Genomic DNA, 22,954 nt, shown 5'->3' with positions numbered 1-22,954 from the left:
CTGGAGAAGAGACTGAAGGCTCATACTCACATTTTATCTACAGCCACGGTTGTCAAACTGGGGTACGCGTACCCCCAGGGGTACGTGGACTGATTTCAGGGGGTACGCGAAAAAAGATCTAAGTCATATGCCTTTTTAAATGTTTTCTCTATCCCACGTTGGTAACTTAACTTCCGCATTTGCACTGCGCATTAAAAACGTATTTTCTCCGCATTAACAAAATATTCGAGAGTGGAGACAGAGAGGGTAAAACAGCATTTCTCAAACTGTGGGTCGCGGAGACATGCCAGGTGGGGCGTGAACTGACGTGACAAGTTTTTTTTTTTTTTTTTTTTATCTGTAGCCTAGGCCCAGGTAGCACCCGATGCCATGGGCGGATTATGAACTTTCGGGCCCCTGGGCCCAGATGTATTAAGGGCCCCCCACTAATTGTCGTATATGTGGGAGGGGGGGTTTGGGGGTCCTCCCCCAGAAATTTTTTAATTTGTTTGATGTGATTTCCTGTATTCTGGTGCATTTTGGGGATGGCCAATACTAAATTCAATCAGATTCATAGCCTACATCCTGATTTGTTGATATTGAGGCAATGATTCCATGCAAAGGCTTGGGCTTCAGGGCCCCCTGACCTCTTGGGCCCCTGGGCCTGGGCCCGGTAGGCCCGTGCAGTAATCCATCCCTGCCCGATGCGCAATGGACGCACTGTGTTATTCATAGGGAAGCGCTCGTGTCAAGGCAGCTTAGTTAGTCCGACCTGAATGAGATTTTGAACGAGGTTGTGAGAGTGGAGATGGGAGCTGACCAAAAGGCTGTAGCCTATGTTTCACAGCGAGGCAAGGTGGCTTTCCCGAGGTAAAGTGCTGTCGCGTGTTTGAGCTCCGAGTTGCCTCTTCTTAGAGGAAGAGTGCATGTTTGAATCTGCAAGCACGTTCACTAATGAACATTTCTTCACGAAGCTGGCCTATCTTAGCGATATATTTGGAAAGCTCAGTGAGTTAAATCTCCAGTTACAAGGCAAAGACAAGCACCTAGCAGATAAGATCACTGCATTCAACAAGACGATTGTGTGTGAGATTAGGTGCCGATCTATTTAAAATCATTATATTCAGCACATTTGTAGGCCTATCATATGTTGACTATTGATGAGATTTGTATCATATGTTTATGATCCTATTCACTATTCTCGACAAAATTGATAAAAAATAAATATTAATAAAACAATTAAAAAAAAACTTGTTAACAATTGGTGGTGTTGGGGGTACTCCGGAAGATCATAACGTCTCAGGGGGTACATGCCTGTTAAAAGTTGATCTACAGCTATGGACCACTGCACATTTTTCTGATGTCATCCTACGGTTGCTGTGACATTCAAATGAGTTGACGGTCATATTCAAAATTTAAAGACTAGGCCTACTGCAAATGTGAATGGCCGTCAACTCAGCAGATGACATCAGAAAAATGTGCACTGGTCTCTTAATCTTTCCAGAGCTGTATCTCTATCTATTTCATTTCATCTATTTCAGGGTCAGCTCTAGGCAGGGGCCAGGGTGAGCTAAGCACCCAAGAAGTCAAGAATTGTTTGGGTGGTCAGCCCATAGACAGATTTTTCAGTTGGGCATCTGCACAACTACGATAGAAAGTGTGCAGCCTCAAACTCAGTTTGGATGTAGAGGAGTTGGCGTTGAGTATAATGGTAGCAGGTTCATAGCTGTGCAGTAGACCTATGTTAGGTAAAGCCTCCTCCTGATGCTGGTACTGTCGGTACGGTAAAGAACTAAAACAATTGGTATAGAGCCATTTGATTTTGAAATTTACCACCCCATCACATACCACCCATAGCCTATTATATTTCAGTGGGGGGGAAAAAAACAACAACAAAAAAACAATTATGTCTGACATGTGCAAATATAATTTTTGGAGGGTGATCATGTCTTTAATGTTGTGGATAAATTGAAAAGAAGTTTACCAATGATGGACATTTAAAAAAAAATATATAGTGGAAATATATAGTGGCCAAAATGAAATATAACAACAGTATCCAAGGAAAACGGGATGATAGAATACTGTGGATGACAATATATCGGCCTAGACGAGGTTGTGAGGTTGTGTGTCTTTTGTCATGGGGCCTACCTGTTCCCGTAGGTAGCCTAAACAACATGTACCACCGTAAATACACACCAGAGGGCGCTAGTGTCTGACACTACACTGGGTTCTGACTACAGCAATGCCCAGGCGCTTTTGACCCTTTTATGATTCAAGAAAAAAAAATGGCCTATGTTCTTTCTCTTTTTGTTTTTGGCATCTGTTATTGAGATGCCTATTATGTAGGACCACAACACCAACACGCCTAACATATTGTTTTATTTAATATTTTATAATGCATTACAATGACGTGACAATGTGTCGTTTGTTCATTTTATTTTTCTACCTTTCATTACGATAAGTGTAATGTAATACGTGTAATTGCACTGGCCAAGGTACAAAGACTGCGAATTGGTAGCCTAGAGCACACACACATTGTTTTTGTGTTTAATAAGAGGGGAGGGGGTTCCTAGAAACCGCCTCCTTCTCCAGCTCAGCTCAGTGCTTCAAATCTGTCTCGCGAATACCAAACACTTAACGTGAAAGCCTCCATGTTGGACCGGGAGCACAGATTAAAATCCTGCATTGAAAGAAGTCTTTAATGAAGCTGGATAACGTTACCCTTCATGCTAAATGTCAGATATTGCTCGACCGTAAACAAGGCTTCCTAAACGGACATTTTCATTATTATCATAGTCTTGTAGCTAGCCAATAGATCGCTAGCTTGGTAGATAGATCGCTGTGGCAAACGTTTACAGTTTACACAGATTAGCAAGATAGCTAGCGAATGTTAAACATTGGATACTTGGGGGCCTGTTTTGTGCCAGAATAATTTTGGCTTGACTTTGGCGTGTTTTAGATTTTGTTTATATATTTAGCGGTATGCGTTTAGTCCCATTTTCACTGCGTACTGACGGATTAAAAACGAACACAACACCGCCGTTGCAGTGGTGTTTCGTGAACTAACGTTAGCTAGTACTACATAGGAAAGCTAACATTAATAGCCAGCTAACACTGCGAGTGTTAGCCACTGATAGCTGTGTGGCTAGCTAGCTGGCTAGCTGCCATTAACATCCACTACTATCGTTAGCTAGAGGACCACAGCTACTCAAACCAGTTTATTTCTGCGGGACTTGCAAGTCATCTCGCCAACAGCTGATACTGAAAAGAAAAAGAAAACCACTAAGGATTGAACTGTTGTTTCCATGGACAACACGTCCATAATTACGCAGGTTACCAACCCAAAGGAGGAGGAGATATTATCGTCAACTCAAGAAAAGGGTAAGAAAGTAGTGATAACGTTTTGGCTTCTAACGTTGTTTTTCTTATTCTATGTGTACTGCTATCATCACATGGATAGTTTCACACGGACTCATGTTGGTGCGGGAGATAAACGAATGTTTTCCATAACAGTCAAACTGTCGTGTGATAGACAACGTTTATTGGCGTACACGTCAAGACTAAACGCTGTATAAAACTTATGAAAAATGTAGATAGCTTGACGGCTAACGTTAACATGTTTGTTCCCGTTACTGGCGGGACTTCTATCTATCAAATGCTGCTTACTGCCTGTCTAAAATTTCGGTCGTCGCAAGTTTGTAACAGTAGCTCATTACGTCCGTGTCGACTTTTAGGTTACGATGGCCACATTGTATTTGACGATGAAATGTCCACAGAATGACACAATTGTTGTCACCTAATTCCCATTCACATTACGCAGAGTGACACAGCAGCTGCTTAGATGCTGGCATTCGAGTGCAGCTCAACTCTTTTTACAGCTCTAGAAATAGGCCGGGTGGACATCATAAACAATGTGGGCAAATAATACCTTTAAAATAAAAATTCTGATCGTGGAGTTATTGGCAAACCACACGTCCACAAAGCTATCAAGGAGTAAAACATGCTTTGTGTGCGAACTTAATCTGATAGATTTGATTATTATGATGGGCTCATGGGTGACATTCGCAAAGTGAGGCCACATCATAAAAGCAACTAGCGTCATTTAATTTGAATGCATAACGTTACTTAGGGGTGGAAGCTTATCTAGTTAGCCGTCAATTTTTAATTTGTAAACTCAAACAACATAGATACAGATTAGATTAGACTTTAGCCAAATTTGTGCTTGAAGTGTGTATACTTTCAGCAAGGAGTTGAACATGATCAACTTGTTAATGAATTACAGCCATTTTTGGACATGGTCACCCCCATCTTTGAGGCTGCAAAGTAATTGAACAACTGACTGACAAGCAATTTAATTGCCAATGTTGGCCTGTTTGCACTCATGACAAACATGAGGTCAAACATGAGGTCATAATTGGGCTGAAAACAAAACAAACATCAGACAGATAGCAGGAATGTAAGGAGAGGCCAAATCAGCAAAAGAAGGAAGAAATGCATTGGTGAGCTCAGCCAAACAAGAAGGCCTGGAAGACCACTGAAGATGACTAAGGCCCCGTCCACACGGAGACGCTTTTTGGGTTAAACGCACCGGTTTTGCTACATCTTGGCCGATCGTCCAAACGAATCCTGTAAACGCACTGCACGAAACCGCACTTTTTTTAAAAACCAGGTCCCAGGGTGGAAAAATCTGAAACCGTAGCCCTTGTGAGTTCGTTTGGACGGCGAAACCGCATAGGCTACTTGCGTATTGATGATGTCATCGCCACACCTCAGCTGCCCTGGACTTGACACTTATAGTATTTCCTAACAATACTAGTTTTCATACATGACATTACCTACGATTACACTCAGTAGGATAATTATCACAACTGGTGCTGTGCAGCGCCAGTAGCTTATGACTTGGTGGACTGAACAGTGTTTTCCCCGGTGTTTTTTTTATGCATTCTAGCTACTGTCAGTGACGAGAGAGAACTAGTCAGAAGTTATTAGGGAAGTGCGGTGTAAGTTTAAATTCATTTGTGCGTAGTGCCGGTGTCATTCATTTATTTTGCATGTCTTACAACATAAATAAATGCATTCATAGTGTAGTGAAGTCAGATATGAGCATACAAAGACGCTTAGAACTCATGTTAAGCCTATGGTAGATGCGCACTAAAAGGGAATGCGCGATTTGATGCTGGCAAAAGTATCGACTGTTACTAACGAAGGTATAGCAATATTATTATAATGTGGTGACGGAATAGTCTAGGACTTGGGTAGGCCTAGCGTTTAGTAGCCTATATAGCCAAAACTAATGTGAATCGCGGACTATCCTACAACCAAAGAAAGTAAAGGAGATTATTTGTACCTGCGTTAGCCAAATCAAGGACGGGACTGCACCCTTCACAAACTGTAAAAATGAAGTTTATTAGTTTTACAGTTGACTACAGTTGACAGTTCACTATCAGTCCACACAAACAATTCTGGTGTCCTTGCACTAGTCATTTATGTCGTAGCCTACTCCGTCTGTTTGTATAGCCTACAGCACGCAAGCTTTATAAATTTCTGTAACAAACAGTGCCACCTATAGGCCTCATATATGAAGTAACGTGTTGAGATGGATCCGTTTGGACACAAATATTCTTGATACGGTTCCAGGGAAGATGGAGGAAAAAAAGATCGGTTTGGTACGTGTGGACTAGGCCTAAGGTGGATGTTTGCCAGAATTCTCTCCTTGAAGGAAAAAAAAAAAGAAAAGAAAAAACATTCATGAACATCTATACAAGTCAAGGACACTCTTGAGGAAGTAGACATATCATTATCAAAGTCCACAAGGAAAAGATGCCTGTATGAATATAAATAAATTGCGTTTACAACAGGGCACAAACTACCAGTAGTTTTACTCAAGGCTGCCAGATTAGACTTAAGTAGAAAACAGGATTCTTTGGGCAGATGAAACCAAGATTTAACCTAAAGATCTCAGAATTGTGGGCCCTTGATATTGTAATTACGGTAATACTTTCAAAATTCCTGATCTTGGAAGCCATGTTTGGCCATTTATGTCTTAGAAAGTAGTGGCCCTAGCCTGACCAGACTTTGTAGGATGAAGGACAGATGTTCTCAGTATGACTTGACCACTAAAAGGTTTGGTCTGATGATGAATACTTAATAATACTTCAAAACAATGTCCAAACATGGCTTCCCAGAGATAGTGTGCTTGTCAGGCTGTAAAACTGAAATGATGCCAAATGCTGAAATATGTAGAGAAAGGATTTGAACAGAAATATTGTTATAGGCCTTGGTTTTTGAGACCGATTGATGTGGATGAAGGTGATGTTATGGCATTGCCACGTATGGCTGCCAATGGAGCAGTCACTGGTGTTTTGTGTTGAGTGACTGCTAATAGAAGTAGACGGATTGATTCTATTGTGTACTTACTTACTGCTGAGATTCAGCTAAATGCTGCAAAACTGGGACTGTGCTTCATATTAGTGTAAAATGATGATATTAATAATAGCCTAAACATACTGCAAAAGTAACCCAAGAATTTCTTGGGGCATGGAAATTGAATAAGCTATTCAATGACCTAGGCAGTCCCCAATTGAGCGTGCTTGTCACCCACTGAAGACAAATAAAGGCTGAAAGACCCACAGATAAGTAGCAACTGGAGGAGGCTGCAGTCTGATGTCTATGGGCTCCATACTTAAGGCAGTTATTGACTGCACATGATTTTAATACAAGTATTAAATCTAATCATAATAATCATAGTTAGGTATGTTTGTTCAATTACTTTTGAGCCTTGATCTACTGTATGGCGGTAATTCCTAGATGGTTAATGCAGTTTATTTGTTCAGCACCTTGAATTGAAGTTGAGTCTATACATTTCTGGCACATATTGATGCGTCCTCTTGGATTCATTGTGATGGTGTACAGAGGCAAAATGTAAAAAAAATCTGTCACTGTCCAAATGCTTACTTGACTGAATATTTGAGTTTAAATTAAGGATATTCCAAAAAAAAAAACCACCACTCTTGGGTAAATTTTCTGTTCCTTGTTCTTGTCAGAATATGCCAGCGTGTCATGTCTACTTAGTTACCATTTCCCCCTTCTGTCAGTTCTGCCCACAAGCGGAAATGACCGCACATAGGCTAGATCCTGCACTATTGGCCAGCAATGGTGGGAATGTTGCCTCTGGTAAGGATGTCCGCCTCAGTGTTGAACACATGACGGACAGCTTCCAGGCCCTAACCTCTGCTCCTCTGCCTTTGTGTGTGGATGTGTGTGTGTGTGCACACGCATGTGCTTTCCTCTAGCTGCAGATGCTCATTTGATTGATTGCGGAAAGATCAGTCTGCCTGATCAGCAGCTCTCTGACCAGTCCAGCCTGGCCCTGACTCTCTGACTGTGCCGTTGTGAGAGCAGCTTTCAGCCATTTGGCTCCAGTACAGCAGCCCTGCCTGCGCCAGGCCAGTCTGTTATCAGTTAGTGCTACTGCCCCTGACCTTAAGTGGTTTATGTGCTCCAGAGAATCGGATACAAGCCAGCCAATCCAATGAAGTGAATTAGCCTTCATTAGGCAGTGGTGTTTGACAGGATTGAGCACAGTTTATGATGTGATTTACCCCACATGGATTGGATCAACTTTACATTGTATCTGCTGTTTTGAAACTGTTAACAGTGTAGGGCTGGGGGGTGCACTGATTATGGAGGTATTTTCTGTTGACTTTCATCCGATGTCAAGAATGAGTCTTGAACTATTAGCTGTCAAATAAGATCATCAAACTGTTCATAGTTCAAATCTTTCATCTGTCAAAAGCTTTCATATAAAACGTTCTCTCATGTGAATGTAGACCCAAAGCAGAATGGTTAAATTGAATGGTAAGACTCCTTGTTTACCTGCCCCTGTACCTTGCTACTGCGTTGCAGTTTTGACCTGTACAAGGCTATGTGCAAATATGACTATTTGCACATGTTTACACTCGGCCCGTTAGCACAGCTAAGAACCTTCCTGTTGATTTGGCAAGCTTTGACCCTGAGTCCTTTGGGTTTCCCCATCTGGACAGCCAGATAAAGCATAGGGCAGCAAGGGCAAACGGATTTGTTTATTTTTTACAACACAGGCCTCAGTGCTTGCTTCACTGGATTTCTCATGTTTTACATGACGTAGGCTCATGTTGATGATGTTGATGTACATGAAGGGTTTTTCTTTTTCCCCCATAGAAGCGCAGAGTAGAAAAGCAGCAATGCACTTTCTCTGTCTTGCCTACACTCACATACACCGCTGGCATATGCCTGCCCTGTACAACTTCTATTCTGCACCCCGTGCCGTGTGTGTGTGTGTGTGTGTGTGTGTGTGTTTGTCTCTGATGGAGGATGAATCACTCTAGTACTTGTCCTCCCTCAGGGCTGCTGCAGACATGACCATTAAAACAGGGACAGTGTGTCATCATGGAGATCCTCTCTCCGATACTGTGGACTGACTCCTGGGACGGCAGGAGGGCAGGTTGCCCCTTTTCAGATCGGTGCCATGGTTGACCCAGGGAGGTCAGAGCGATAGAAGTGTGATGATGCACGACTATTCCTGTCAGCCTCCCTTTATGTTCCTGTTTATTCATCAGCTTAAATTCTCCTTCATTTGACTGATTACAATCCTCAGAAAACAAATGTGACTATATTGTCAATTTGACATGACACTGCCATGGGTCACAGGGTTAAAAGAAATTAATAGATACAGTATTTCCTGGCAATTTTGTCATGCTTCAGTCATCTGCTGTGTACTTAGCTTAGCATGTGAGTCAGATTTAGTCTCACTACCTGCTCCGTAGATGCATAGTGCTTGTACCGGCTGTACCCTGTCACTTACAGACACTCAGTCCGTGGCCTTAAGGCATCAGTTACTATCTTTCTCTCTCATAGCAGCAGTCCTGCAGTGTTAGCAGCAACTGTAGACAGCTGGGCTTGTGGGCCTGCTTCTGGTGGATTTGAGGCATAGTTGGTTGGCTGGTGGCTGTGGCTATTAAAAGCTGCCTCATTCTGGGAGGATGGAGGGTAACCTGTTGGGTGCCCGGGAGCATGAGGTCATGGTTAGTCTGAATGGGCTCCTCTTACAGGCTCACTTACCCAGCCAAAAATGACTCAAACCTGTTGTTGTATGGCATGGCAAGAGACCCACCCGTCATCGCACTCCAAGGTTGTGCCGTGACTAGTTTGTGTTTGCCCTGTGATGAGGTGCAGGACATGGCATCTCTGTGGGTATACAGAGCCATTAATGAGCTTCCAAAGCAAGACGACAGATAGCACTCTCTGAGTGTGTTGCTTTTTTGCTCAACAACCCCCTTGTTATAAGATGTGTGATAAAGTATGTTGGTTTGTTTTAAGAGCCAACACCCCACCCACCAGTCTGGCCTAGGGTTTCTGGCTGGCAGAAGTGGTGCTGAAGAGGTTTAGAGGCTGAAAAAGCACACATCCCCCAAATTAGACAGCCCATGCTGGATTTGGTGCAGTGTAGAAAATAAAAATAAAGTACTCCAAAGCTCTCTTTCTTTTTTTATAGCCAAAACCTCTAAAACTGGGGCATTATTGCTGTAATGGCACACTTGTGCCGTTTGACCTACGTGTCGGCACCTCTAGATTGGTCCTGGCGTATCTTTGGCCACCCATTTTTAAGTGTGAGTGCACCTGTCTCTTGTCATTATGCTGCCTCACAGGTATGCCAGCTGTGCCTCTTGCCTGCTTTAAGCTGAGAAGAGCTGTGATTGATCCCTTTTCTTGTTTGAGGACATCCAGTGCTGCCTTTGCAGAGGAGAGCCAGGGAATCCTTCCAACTGTTTTGAATTAACACAATGCCCCTGAGGAAATATAGGCCTATGCTTAAACCAGACTAAACCATGACCGGTATTCTCTGACACAAACACTACAGGTTACATTGCACTGTAATTGTGAGGTGCATTGCTATTTCAGGAGGGGCTCCTATGGCAAATATTTTATTTCTTGATTTTCATGAGGAAATTGTTGAATGGGTGTTGACAGTGTTATATACCTCCTTAGCAAGCTCAGGGTCTAATCTAAACCAAACTGGGCCCCAGTGGTGAGAAACAACCTGCACTGCACATAGACTTCTGTTCTCAGTAGCAGGCCAGCGAGGCTCGCATCTAACGTCTCTTTCGCTTGAAAGATGTAAGGGTCAAGTGGCATGGGGAAAATGTGTTCAGTTGGCACGAAGGAATGGTGAATGTTTGCATTCCACATCAGAGCCCTGGTCTGTTGGCTGGTAAGGCCTGGAACTAACTGACAATTGTACTGGCATTTGAAAATCCAGTAAAGTTTTCATCAGCCATTAAACCGTAGGGCTGGATACCCGCTGCAACTCTGACAGTTCCCCATCTCCTTGGAATTCCTGCATCACATTAGGATTAAAAGCCGCCTGAGAGTTCTTGTAGGCTCATCTTACTGAGATGGTAGAGGAGATGGGGGGGGGGAGGGGGGGGAGGGGGGGGTACAGACCTGATAAGGAGAAGAGAGAAACCACAATAGAAAAGTAATGGAGAGAGGGGAAATGGAGGGAGGGTGGAAAATAACACTCATCCAGAATGAAAGGGGAGAGAGGGAGGGACAAACCCGAAAGGAGTCTTGGAGACAGCTGTGCTCTCCCACTGCTGCAGTTCTGATGGTATCTGATTGCCGTCTCCTCTGATCAATGTCTCCAACTTCTGCCCCAGCAAGAATTGCAATCGTCCCTTTGGATTACATAAACCCTCATCCCCACCGACATGCTCATCTCGGCAGCAGGGCTTTCAGGAAGCAGGGCATTCATCAGAGCGGGTTGATGATCACTCACACAACTGACATATTACTCTCTCCCTGTCTGCTTTTTAATTTGTCCACTCCACAGAATGGGTTATATTTATTTAGTAGTCACTTCACAGAGACTAATGAAAATGGTTTATATGGGAAAGTACCTTCTTTAATTATGTTTGGTCTGTGAAGCCTTATTGACTGTTTTTCAGCAGAAAAAAAACCGTAGCATGCTTTAACTTGTGCCGCAGTGCCTGCTTTCCCCATAGGAACATTCATGTGGTGGTGTTTTGACAGGAGGCACGTCTCTGTTTCCCTGTGTGTGTGTGTGTGTGTGTGTGTGAGTTTAATTGGGGTATGTGCATGTGGTCTTTGGTTTTGGCTCTGTGTGTATGTGTGTGTTTATACGCGACAATTGGGGAGAGCCTCTGCCTCGTCTGGAGGGGGCGGGAGAGGAATGCCACCCTCTCATAGGCCATAGTGTTGCCTAGCGCCTCCCTTGTTCCCCTCCTCCCCTTTCTCCTCCTACCCTGTCACTCCGTGCGTGCCACCATGCTCACCCAGACGCCACGCAAAGGGAAAGAGGGAGAATATTAGCAGGGGCTTAAAATGGAGGTGTGGATGGCAGCCAATGGCTGAAGGGGAGAGGGATTGGGCAGCCTTAATGGGGATTGCGTTGGGAAAGGGGGGTGGGAGATTTTATTTCTTTCTCTCTACATCTCCCACTCTTGTTATTTTCTAATTTAAATCCACCCCCCCCCCCCACCCCCACCCCCCCACTGCTGACACCAGTGGCAGAATTTAGTTCTCTGTGCTGACCTGGAATGAGAGAGGTATTTGTGTGTGAGAGGGAGGGATCGAGGGTGACTGCCAAAATCATGTCCTGCTAGTACCACAGTATTGTTTTCTTTATGTGAGCCATTCAGTCATAGGATTGTGTTTTCAGAGCCAGTGGGTTTATTGTTAACAAACATCAGCTTTAAGGCAGTGCAGGGGCAAACATTTGTGGCTCTTGCCACTGCCATACTCTGAAATCTTTTACCACATCTAGAATGAACACTACACTCTGCTTCCGTCCATATTGTACACGTGACCTCGAGAATTAGAATTAGAATTGTCATCCCACCGACAAGCTCCTAGCATACTGCTGGGATCCCAGGAACGTTCTGATGTGGTTTGAAGTGTTTTTCATGTTTTTGTTTTCCAACCTAAATCTGTCTCTTTTTTTTCCCCTTCTTTTTTCCGCTCTTCCTCTCCCTTCTCTCCTCCCACAGTCTCGCTGTCCAACAGCAGCTTAAAGAAACAGAGGAGCCGGAGCATCTTCAGCTCGCTCTTCTGCTGCTTCAGGAGCTACAATGTGGAACCGCCGGCCACCAACAACAACACCAGCGCCCTGCCTCCCCCTGTGGAGGAGAACGGAGCTCCACCCAAGGTAAGCAGATCAGGACCCCACACACGCGCACACACACAGAACACACACACACTTACGCACACACACAAAACAAACACACGCATACATGCACGTACACAAACACACATGCACGTACACGCACACACTGGCCTGCTGTGCCATTCGTGACCTTGAGCTCCAGCAGGTTGGATTGTGAGTGATCCCTGTGAAGTTCCTGTTTGGAAATGATACTACACAACTCTCTCCAGAACACTTTGCTGCAATTGTATCTCTCTAGTGTTGTAGATGGTCCTACTGTATGTTCTCTTTCTGTGTTGCCTCACTCAATGTACTTCTCATCCTCTCTCTCTCTCTCTCTCTCTCTCTCTCTCTCTTTTTCTCTCTCTGTCTCTCTCTCTCTTCCTGTTTGTCTCTATCCCTGTGTGTCCTCCTTCTCATCCAAATGTCCTCATGTGGCCTGTGCCCCAGTGTGCCCAGGTTGAGGTCATCTCTATCCCTAGTGTATGTATTGCCTATTTTTCTTGTCTTTTTCTGCATGTTGTGTGTCTGTATGCCTGCATGCACACAAGAAGCTTCCTACAGCTATTTAGCTTTGCTATTGTATTATGTTTACCTTTTTAAAATTACTAAATTGGATTGTGGGAAACGTACTTTTCCTCATTTTAACCTGGCTCCTCTCCGGTTATATTTAGCTTTACGGTCATGAGAGCTCTTGCATAACTGTAGTGAAAAGTGTGTTTGCATTACACACCCTGAAGAGGATGGCATTTAAGGAATACTGTATCTGTATCCATTACACATTTTTTGGACTGAATACCACGACCCCACTGCCAGATTGGTCTGAGGCATTTGCCAAGGTAACATGAGCCCGATGAAACTAGAAGATTGCGATCCATCCAGCTGCAGTCACTCTCCCTCTTCCTACTCTATACTGAGAGCCTGGAGCCTGAACGGTCACTTCTCATAATGTCCCCCACAGGGCAGGGCCTGTTCTCTAGGACTCATGAGCCCTTTGAACTTATAAAAAGGAAAGTGGATGGGAGAGATCTTAGCCATGATCAGCATTCTCAAGTGTGCCAAGTACTCATTCAAGGGTAAAGGCTGTAGGGGAGAGGTTGAAAACATGACTACATGTCTAGTGTGGTGAGAACTAACAACTTGAACTAACTTGTTAGACTGGTTAGACTTCCTGTTTACTACCTTTTAAATCAACCTCTCCATAGAGCTGAGCCCCAATGATCCACTTAGCCAAAGGGATTTAAGTGTTAGCCATTAACTGTAGAAGCCACTGAATGAATCTAACAAGGAAGCCAATGAAGTGTGCTGCCTACACGCTGCTCTCTCAGGACACATCTACGGCTCCAGAGGCAGGAGAGGGCTGGACAGCAGTGGATAGGGCACAGTTTGGATGGCAGAATAAGCTTATTGATTGATTGATTTGTTCAGAGTATTCTTTAACATGTTAGTGCTGCTTTAACAAAAGCTTTTCTGCTGACTTCATCTTAACCACTCATCAGAATCTCGCTCTGCTCTCCGTTATCATCTTCCCGCTTACATTTATATGACCTCTTGTTCTCTTTTTCTCTCTCTCTCTCTCTCTCTCTCTCTCTCTCTCTCTCTCTCTCTCTCTCTCTCTTATTCTCCCTCTCAAGCCCCCAGCGAAATACCTCCTCCCTGAGGTTAACATAAACGATTACGACAAGAAGTGTGTCGTGATCGACCTGGACGAGACCCTGGTGCACAGCTCGTTTAAGGTAACCGCTTGCTATATGTCACACACACATACTGCCCATCAGACAGACGTCAGAGTACACCCCATAATAACCCCCCCTCCTGCCTCTGAATGGCCTGCCACGCGCAGGCCTCTCGCTGCTGCTGCTGCTGCAGCAGCGGTGGATGTGGTGGTTCACGGATGACCCATTTCCATCAGATTCTACTGCTCAGTGTGCGTGGCCCCATCCAGGATGACTGGGCAGTCAGGACACATCTACCACTCCAGAGGCAGGAGAGGGCTGGACAGCAATGGATAGGGCACAGTTTGGGTGGCTCAACTTACTTGTCCTTTGTGAGGGAGCGAGAGGGAGTGGGAGAGAGAGAGAGGGTGGGAAATAAACGTTTTTTTCTGAAAGACCAAGTAACAGCTGACTGCAGTTGCTTCTCAGTTGCAGATTAAAACCTGCCTGAATGGGTCATAATCCTTCTTACCCATTTCAAGAGCAATCAGAGGATAGAGGGCAGTGGACAGGCATCCACTCAGTTGAACTGTTTATAACCGTATACTAGCTGTGTAGCTGTATAGCTGTGACATTTGAAGGAACAAATTTGAGCACAAGCATGAAAGTTGTTTTAAAATCTGGTGACTGTAAAAGGTTTAAGCCTGCTGTCTTTATATGATGAATAATAAATAATAATAATAATAAAGCTTTATTTGTATAGCACCTTTCATACACAGAATGCAGCTCAAAGTGCTTTACATTTGAAGCATGTAACACAATAATAGTCAGTCAGTCATTATCAATCACTTTTCTTTGCTGTTTATGTTATACTCAGCAACATATCAAAAATATAGAAAATGACGTCATAAGACTGGCAGCCTTAACCCTCTTACCCCCCACAAGCACGCCATATGGCAACTGTGGCAAGGAAAAACTCCCATATTCCAGGAAGAAACCTTGAGCAGAACCTGACTTAATAGGGGGAGCCCATCTGCTTCTGGCTGGCTGCGCCCTCCAATAGTAGCAGATGTAGAATAATCTGAAAATGTAGTCTACAGGATAAGATGAGTTAACTAAAAGCTTTCCTGTACAGGTATGTTTTCAGATCTTTTTTAAAAATATTTACTGAACTCGCCTGCTTGATGTACAGAGGCAGGGTGTTCCATAGTTTGGGGGCATAATAGATAAACGCAGCTTCTCCACTTTGTTTGTGGAGCACTTTGGGTACGATTAAAAGATTAGAATTGGATGATCTAAGTTTCCTTTGTGGTTGATAAGATATTAAAAGCTCAGAGATATATGAAGGTGCTATGCCATTCAGAGCTTTGTAAGTAATTAACATAACCTTAAAATCAATTCTATAGGAAATAGGGAGCCAGTGCAGTTCAGCCAACACAGGGGTGATGTGTTCTCTCTTCTTAGTCTTAGTTAAAAGTCTAGCCGCAGAGTTCTGTATGAGTGCCAATTTCTTTAGATGTTTTTTGGGAAGACCAGTGAAAAGTGCATTGCAGTAGTCTAACCTGCTAGTGATAAAGGCGTGAATTAGTTTTTCTGCATCTTGTTGAGTTAAAAAGGGCCGCACTTTGGCAATGTTTCTCAAGTGGAAATAGGCTGTCTGAGTAACTTTACTGATATGGGGCTTAAAACTTAACTCTGCATCTAAGATGACACCGAGGCTTGTTACTATGAAGGGTAAGGATGCCTCCTGCTGTCAGTTTGTTGTATTGCAGCAGGAGGTGCACTGTGAAATAAAAGTAACTTGTGAAGAGCTCTTCAAAAACAAGTGCCTCTGATGGCCTCCTCTCTCGTCCCTCTGACTTTAATTCATGAGCACTGCCAGCTGTGGAGCCAGTTTATTTTGGCAAGACATACTGCTCATTTTAGGGTCTTGTGTAGATTCTGTGTTGCTGAGAGTGAGCTCTTCTGATCTCATTCAAGATGTGATAAGCGTGCCAGTGACATCTGCCTGAGCTCCCCTCTGCTCTTGTCTTGCAGCCCATCAGCAATGCTGATTTCATCGTTCCAGTGGAGATTGACGGCACAGTTCACCAGGTAATGTGGAGCAGGAGGAGGGTGCTGTGTGTTTGTGTTTTCCCAGTTGTGAGTGAGAGCCCTGCAGATTCGTCCAGCTGCTGGTCCGAAGCCACCACAGGCGATGGCTGCCTGCTGCGTCTGTCACTGATCTCCCTCAGCCCATGTCCAGAAATGTGCAGCGACAGTGGCTACTCGGGCCATGACCCTGTTCAAGTAATCCAGGATAGGCTGTGCATACCCTGGGTGGCCTATTCCTGATTACTTGCACTGGGTGTTGGCTTCTGTTCTTCATGGGAACATGCGGACAAGCCATTTAGGACTGATTGAATCGACTGATTTCAATCACAGACAAATATGATGTGTCTAAGGGTTGTCGAGGATTTGTTTGAGGGATTCAGGATATGTGGTATTTGAGGCTCAGTATCATGGTTATACATTAAGACATTATGCACTAATGTACTAATATGCTTAGGTGATCGAATAATGTTATATTCAAAAGTGTTAATTTTTTTTTTTTTTTTAGCAGCATAGATTGATGTTTGACATTGTTTGTTTCTCTCAACAGTATAGATACAGTACATCACAGTAATAAAATGATTGTGTGGAACTGATAACTTGTTAAAAACTGTTCTCTGGATTTCTATAGAAACTACACAAATGTATTTACTTTGCTAATAATTCTTTGAATCTCCTGGGATTTCCTTCATTACTTTAATTTCTTTCATTCATAAGAGTCTTAACATGGTCCTGAAAAGTCTTCAGTTTACCCCCCCCACCCCCACCCCGTCTGGATTACTGATGTGTTGTTTTTGCGCTCCAGGTGTATGTGTTGAAGCGGCCTCACGTAGATGAGTTCCTGCAGAAGATGGGGGAGCTGTTTGAGTGTGTGCTCTTCACAGCCAGCCTAGCCAAGGTTTGGCCACCACACCCCACATGCCACCGCACCACACTAAAACCCTGTATGACTGGAAGCAAGGGAAGTTTAAACGTCACCGTGAAATGAACCAAAGGAAAAGGGAAATCTGCACACGTTGGATTTGTTCCCCCCTCATTTATTAATTTATTTATTTTTTCCATTTAGAGTATATCAAAGGTATAGGACGACAGAAAAGAGTAATAGTGCAACGCTGCTAACTGCTTAATTTAATAATAAACGTACATTTCGGATGGACTAATGTCAGTTTAGAATGTGGCGTGCCTCATTAAGTCAGCAATGTTGTGCTATTTTGTCTCTCTTTTAACATCACCAGAAGCAAAAACATTTCTGTGTGCCCTACGCGGGTGTCTCAGCCAGTAGCACAGCTCATGCCTGTTTGAGCTCTAGCAGCTGGGTGGCATGGCAGGGTCTCTGTCGGAGTATGTGCTTGCTAGCCTAATCTCTCCTTCTCTCTTTCTCTGCGTGCCAGTGGTTTTAGTTGGCATGGGTAAGTGTTTCCATGTGAAGGGTGACACACTCCAAGTCAGTGTGCCAGGTGCTTTAGTAGTGTAGCCAACCTCAGAGCTCTAGTTAAATGGCAGTGGTAGTTGCTATAGTCGTGTGGTCATATAGTCATGCAGTTTTAGTGTTGGTGTTGAGATTTATTTATTTATTTTTAGTCACCACCACATAAAAGGCAGAGTAATCATGTCATTGAGTCCTCTGCACATCTTGTCCTGTTTTTAGTCCGGTGTAGTGGTTTGTGTTTAGGAGTAGATTTGAGTCTTCTGTAGAGTTGTCTTTCGTAGCAGCAAGGACTGGTTCTCACTCACTTGTTTTACGGGAGATACTCATTTTGCTTTGTAGTACAATTGTGAGTGCAATATCTGTGAAGTGTGAACCATCAGGACCCCTTTTTGGCACAACCTCTTTGTTGAGTCAGCCCAGTGTCTTGATGGAGGTGTTGTTTTGCAGAAGATCTTAGTCTTCCAGACCTGAGAACTGAGTTTGACCTTTGCCCTCTTACCTCTGTCCCGTCTACAGTACGCAGACCCCGTTGCAGACCTACTGGACCAGTGGGGTGTGTTCACGGCACGGCTTTTCCGGGAATCTTGTGTATTCCACCGGGGCAACTATGTCAAAGACCTCAGCCGCCTGGGCAGAGAGCTCAGAAATGTCATCATTGTGGATAACTCGCCAGCATCTTACATTTTCCATCCTGAAAATGCTGTAAGTTCCCATAGCCTTTGGCAGACGGGTTGATAGGATTGTATGAAATTATGGATGATATTATTATCATTGTATGAAATTACACTGAATATTATTATTATTATTATTATTATTATTATTATTATTGTATAAAATTACACTACATGGTGTCATTCACATGCAGGTGGAGACGAGTCCTAATGAGCCTAATGTTTTGATATTTTGATTTCACTTTATTTTTTATTGGCAGGTGCCGGTGCAGTCGTGGTTTGATGACATGTCGGACACAGAGCTGCTGGACCTGCTGCCTTTCTTTGAGGGACTCAGTAAGGAGGAGGACGTGTACGGAGTGCTGGAGAACTGGAGGGGCAGGTAGCCGCTGTGCCGCAATAGGCCCCTTCCCAGCTGTGGCCGCCGTAGAGACCCCCCATGGCCCGGGCCAGAGGGCCTCCTGCTGAACAGCACTGCAGCCACCGCCGTGAGTGTGTGTGTGTGTGTGTATGAGTGCGCGACCCCCAATCCCTCTTCCAGATGGACACGGTTCACTGGGGCCCTCATGGCAGTGCTATATCTGCAGTAACACCTTTCTGCAGCTCTTGTTTTGAAAACTGGGCAACACATAAATCGACACAACCGACTTGTTTTTTTTTTTATATGATAAAACAAGAGATGAGATTTTCTTGTTTTCTCAAGTGCTTATTAATAACCAAAAATCAACAAAGAAACACACAAAAAAATACAACAACAACCTAATTCTTCTCTGGGAAAAGAGGAAGTCCTAAGTCTGACCTGGTCCTTGTATTGTTGCTATGCAGTCTCCAGTGATTTTCAAAGGACTGTGGGGCATCATTTCTTTTCTTATCAAAAGCAAGTGCCTTTTTTGAATGTTATTTTTACAGTAGTAAAAAAAATACATTTTTGTACATGCCATATTTACAGAGAACTCTAATCTTTTAAAGGAAATGATCTGCTTTAAAATGGACATGGGTCAGGATATTTGTATTCACGAAACACTGTTCTTAAAGCCCAAGAGTTTTACGTGTAAAACCATGGAAAGCAAGCTGTATGTTCACCATCGTATCCTAGGTTTCTCTTTTGTTTGCTCTAGCTTGTGCCATTTATATAGAGGTGATTATATTTGCTGTTGATTATATGTAGGATTTTGTCTGTTTTTACTAGTCCTTAACAATTGCGAGGAATTAATTTGCATTTGTGATGTTTTACATGTTTTTATTGTGGCTGTTGAAGACATCTTTTAAAAGGGAAAACGGCCAATTTGAACTGGCGAGGCCAAATGTGAGAAGCGCAGTGCCAATGGCTGGTAATCCAGTTGATGCTTTTCTCAGGCAAACATCTCCACATCAACAAAGGCTGAGTTTTGGACTATCTGTAGGTCATTGGACAGCTTTAATTGGCGTTCAGAGGCCAAGTTTCCGGTTTCCAGTTTCATAATTAAGATCTCATGTTGTGTATATTTTTGTAGAATTGGATTTAATTTTATTTTTTATTTATTTATTTTTTTTGCATTTTGGGGATTTGATTTAAAAGCCTTTTGGAATAAATGGCTTGGGCACCTACTTGCGTTTCTGATTTACAGGTACACCATTTAAAGCACCATTGTAGAGTTTGAACACTAAGAACACTAAGGTGACTTATCACAACTGAGTGCACTACTAATGTGTCCCTTTCATTTACTTTAGCTTTTTCAAAGCAATCTCTCTGAGCCTACAGTATAATGAGCCACTCTGATTGGATTTTATTTTCCCTGATTTTAATCCCAACTGTGTGTCTGTCCCCAGCCCAGTGCTGCTATTGTACAGTACCCTACACGCGCCTCTCTGGGGGACAAGACAGTATAGCGCTAGCCCCCTCATACGGTCCTGTTCACCAGCATCAGTCCAGACCACAGGGGCCCTCCAGCTCCATGGCGGACGATGAAACCTGGGTCAGCCGGGAAGGACATGCTGACTGGACTGCAGCCAAGGGTCTGGCTGAGTGCAGTTCAGCAGCCGCCCTGCAGCCCTACGTGGTCTGGCCTGATTGCTGGGCAGGCCGTGCCCCACCACAGTGCCTGAGAGGAGCAGGGGGTTGTGTGCTGGCTCTGCTGGAAATCACACGCAGCGAGTTCTCTCTGTCGCTCGCACTCTCCATCATTCTATCTCCCTCCCTCCGTCCCTCCCTCCGTCCCTCCCTCAGTCTGACTTTGTCACGCCCCCTGGTTCTCTCTTGCTCTCGTTCTCATGCCGTCTCCTGGGTTTCCCACGTTGCTGCTGGCTGTGTTGGTGTATTTGTTTCATTCGCTCTACCTCCTCTTTTTTTATCTGTTCTGACATGCACGAGAGGAAAGCTTCCCACTGTTCTGCTAAATTGAGATGTTGCATACCCAATCCTTTCCTGCTGCTGCTGCTGCCTCTCTTTCTCCTTTGGTCCATCCTTCCTTCCTGTGGGCAGGAGCCTGTCGTAGAGTCTGTCCCGCAGGCAGCCAGTATGACTATGACCCCAGTCACCCTGGCGCCTCTCATTGTGGATCTTTTCCACCGGATTATTGCAAGCACTTTGTTTAGTACCTTTAGTTTCTTGTCACTTATTTATTTTGTTTGGAAGTTCAGCTGTTCTTCTCATGCAGCTTTTTCTCTCCACGCAGGGACTTTTAAGACACAGTATTTATGAACTGTTTCCTCAAAATGGTATTTTTTTGTTTCTTTTTTTTTTTTTTTTTTTTTTAAAAAGCTTTGTTTATGTACTTAAGGTGTTTTCACATGCATTCTGAGTATTACTTTCATGGCATGTGTCTGGAGCAGAGTCAACAGAGCGAACTTGGAAATGTTGTTTGTGACTTTGGGGGGGGTGGGGGGAGGTTCTGTGCTGTGTTTGCAGTATGTTTTTATGGTGAAATGATTCATGGTTTATGGCAAAGATTTCTTCCAAACTATGACCTGTTATATTAAAGCACCTTTTTATGACAAACTTTTAATATAATTTGTCATTAATTATCTCAGTCTCATTCTGTCTTAATAAAATGAACATTAAGGGTATATTTGTATGCTTGTACATCACATGTAGTGGACACAGAAATGCAACAGGCCCATATTGTTAGTATTTAATACTCAGAATAATGGCTATGATGAGAGCTCCATGCATTGTCTATGTATATGAGAAGTTTGTTATGAACTTAGTGACTGAAAAAGATTTTGCAGGATCGGAGGCCTCCTTGTTACATTGCCAAATCTTTTTCAACAACAATCTGAATCTTCTGCTGTAATTCCTTCATATTTCTGAATATTACCAATTAAGATTCATATCAACCATAGTTCAACCAAAAACATTTTCAGCTTTTACTACATAAACTGGGTCATTGCAACTGGACAGCTTCTGTAAGACTAATTACCTTCAACGTGGGTTTTGATCACTTGAATGTTGCCAGTTTTTGACTGGTTCGACCGAGAAGGTTTGACCTGGCATTGTAGTTATGGCAGCCTCTTGACACAAGGGGGTGCAATTGCAAACCGCAGTAGGTAAATTAAATAAAATTGCCATTTGTTACAAGTGATTCTCAAACATTTACTCTGTGCCTAAATCCAGTTTCTCAATGGACTATGCACTTATCAATAACACTTAAGTCTTAAATCACTAAAACCAGTGCAATGCAAAGGATTACCTGTTATGACACTGTTTACTAAGGTACAGCAAAAGGACAAAAAGTAACAACAATTGACAACAAAACTGAGAGCAATTCTGTTGTTACATTTACTGAGATGAGGGCATACAAATAAATATACACTGCTACATTACTGAACATAACTTATTTGATACTGAGACAGATTGTGAGGTGGACAAGATAAGTGGTAATTTAAGGACTATTTAAGAGGTGGTTCAGTAATATTTATCTTAACCATCACCAGTAATGGTTATCTTAAGTGTGAGCAACATGTACTCCAGATTGTTTTACAACAGCTCGTTCTACTCCTGGGGCCTGTACTACGAAGCGGGGTTTCTGGCTTATCTGGGTAACTTCGAGAGTAACTTGATCACGTGGCGTAACTTCCCGATTAACCCCTACTACGAAAGGTGGATAGGTTTTAACCGAGGTATGCTGCCATGGCAATTTACGCTGCATCTCAAACCTGCTCCGACCAGGTTATGTTCTTGGTTAACCCGAGGTTTCCGTTAACCACACCCTTTATAAGTACCACCCCTCCACTAACAATTTCTCCCGAGACATGTCGGCGTACCTGGATGATCCGTATACGACATTGGAGCGCAAATCGTGAGGGACTCTTCGCAGGGCGAGGGGTTTTAGAGACCGCCAGAAAATATATATAGGCCTAGCCTACCCGGACGATATTCTCTATGAAGATGTCAGCCGAGGGAATTCGTTATCTTTGTCAGATGATCTAGGAAGACGTCTCATAGCAATGCCCGTACGTGGACATTCATGTATTCAATCGGTGATGCAAGAATACTGTATGTCCTAAAATAAATCGGACATAGGCCTAGCCTACAGTATGCTGAACATCTGAGCAAGAATAGCCTAAAATAAATCGGACATAGCCCACAGTAGGCCTAATAAATACAAATCACCATTTTAACAAACTTGTTGAATTGAATGTCATATACTGTACCCTGCACAAAGGCTACACATTTCCACAGCACCAGAATCCGACCGAATGTCTCCCTCAACCCCCTCCATAATCGGACTTCCACTATTATTTGCGATGGCCAACTCCTCTGCTACTGTAAAACACTCTGGTGCCTTTCCTCCTACAGTAGTGTTCGAAGACACCTGTTTCTTGTTAGCTGTAAAACAGAGGCCAAGTGAAGGCTATAAGCTAGGCCTACATGTTTTCATAATTAAGAAATATTAATGCAAGCTATAACTATATAAACCTACTATTCTGAATAATATTTTTGTGTTTC

The 22,954-nt window shown here is 43.4% G+C and overlaps 1 protein-coding gene across 3 annotated transcripts; it reads left to right on the top strand.

Moving 5' to 3' along the window:
* The first annotated feature begins 2,571 nt into the window (after positions 1-2,571).
* Positions 2,572-21,004, top strand: ctdsplb (CTD (carboxy-terminal domain, RNA polymerase II, polypeptide A) small phosphatase-like b). 3 transcript variants are annotated; one of them, XM_042108625.1, is made up of 8 exons: positions 2,586-3,360; positions 12,027-12,184; positions 12,632-12,664; positions 13,816-13,917; positions 15,874-15,930; positions 16,733-16,825; positions 17,873-18,058; positions 18,288-21,004. In XM_042108625.1, exons 1-8 carry the CDS (start codon positions 3,285-3,287, stop codon positions 18,411-18,413), a joined length of 831 nt encoding a protein of 276 aa, XP_041964559.1. In that variant the 5' UTR covers positions 2,586-3,284; the 3' UTR covers positions 18,414-21,004. The 3 variants fall into 3 exon arrangements, with proteins under 3 accessions (XP_041964561.1, XP_041964559.1, XP_041964560.1); XM_042108626.1 differs by lacking the exon at positions 12,632-12,664; XM_042108627.1 differs by lacking the exons at positions 15,874-15,930; positions 16,733-16,825; positions 17,873-18,058; positions 18,288-21,004 and adding an exon at positions 14,025-14,555 and having other exon boundaries at positions 2,572-3,360.
* Positions 21,005-22,954: the final 1,950 nt, after the last annotated feature.

Source organism: Alosa sapidissima, chromosome 1, assembly GCF_018492685.1.
Source record: "Alosa sapidissima isolate fAloSap1 chromosome 1, fAloSap1.pri, whole genome shotgun sequence".
NCBI classification, from domain to species: domain Eukaryota; kingdom Metazoa; phylum Chordata; class Actinopteri; order Clupeiformes; family Clupeidae; genus Alosa; species Alosa sapidissima.
The sequence above is the reverse complement of the archived record's forward strand: the minus strand, read 5'-3'. Positions and strand labels throughout refer to the sequence as shown.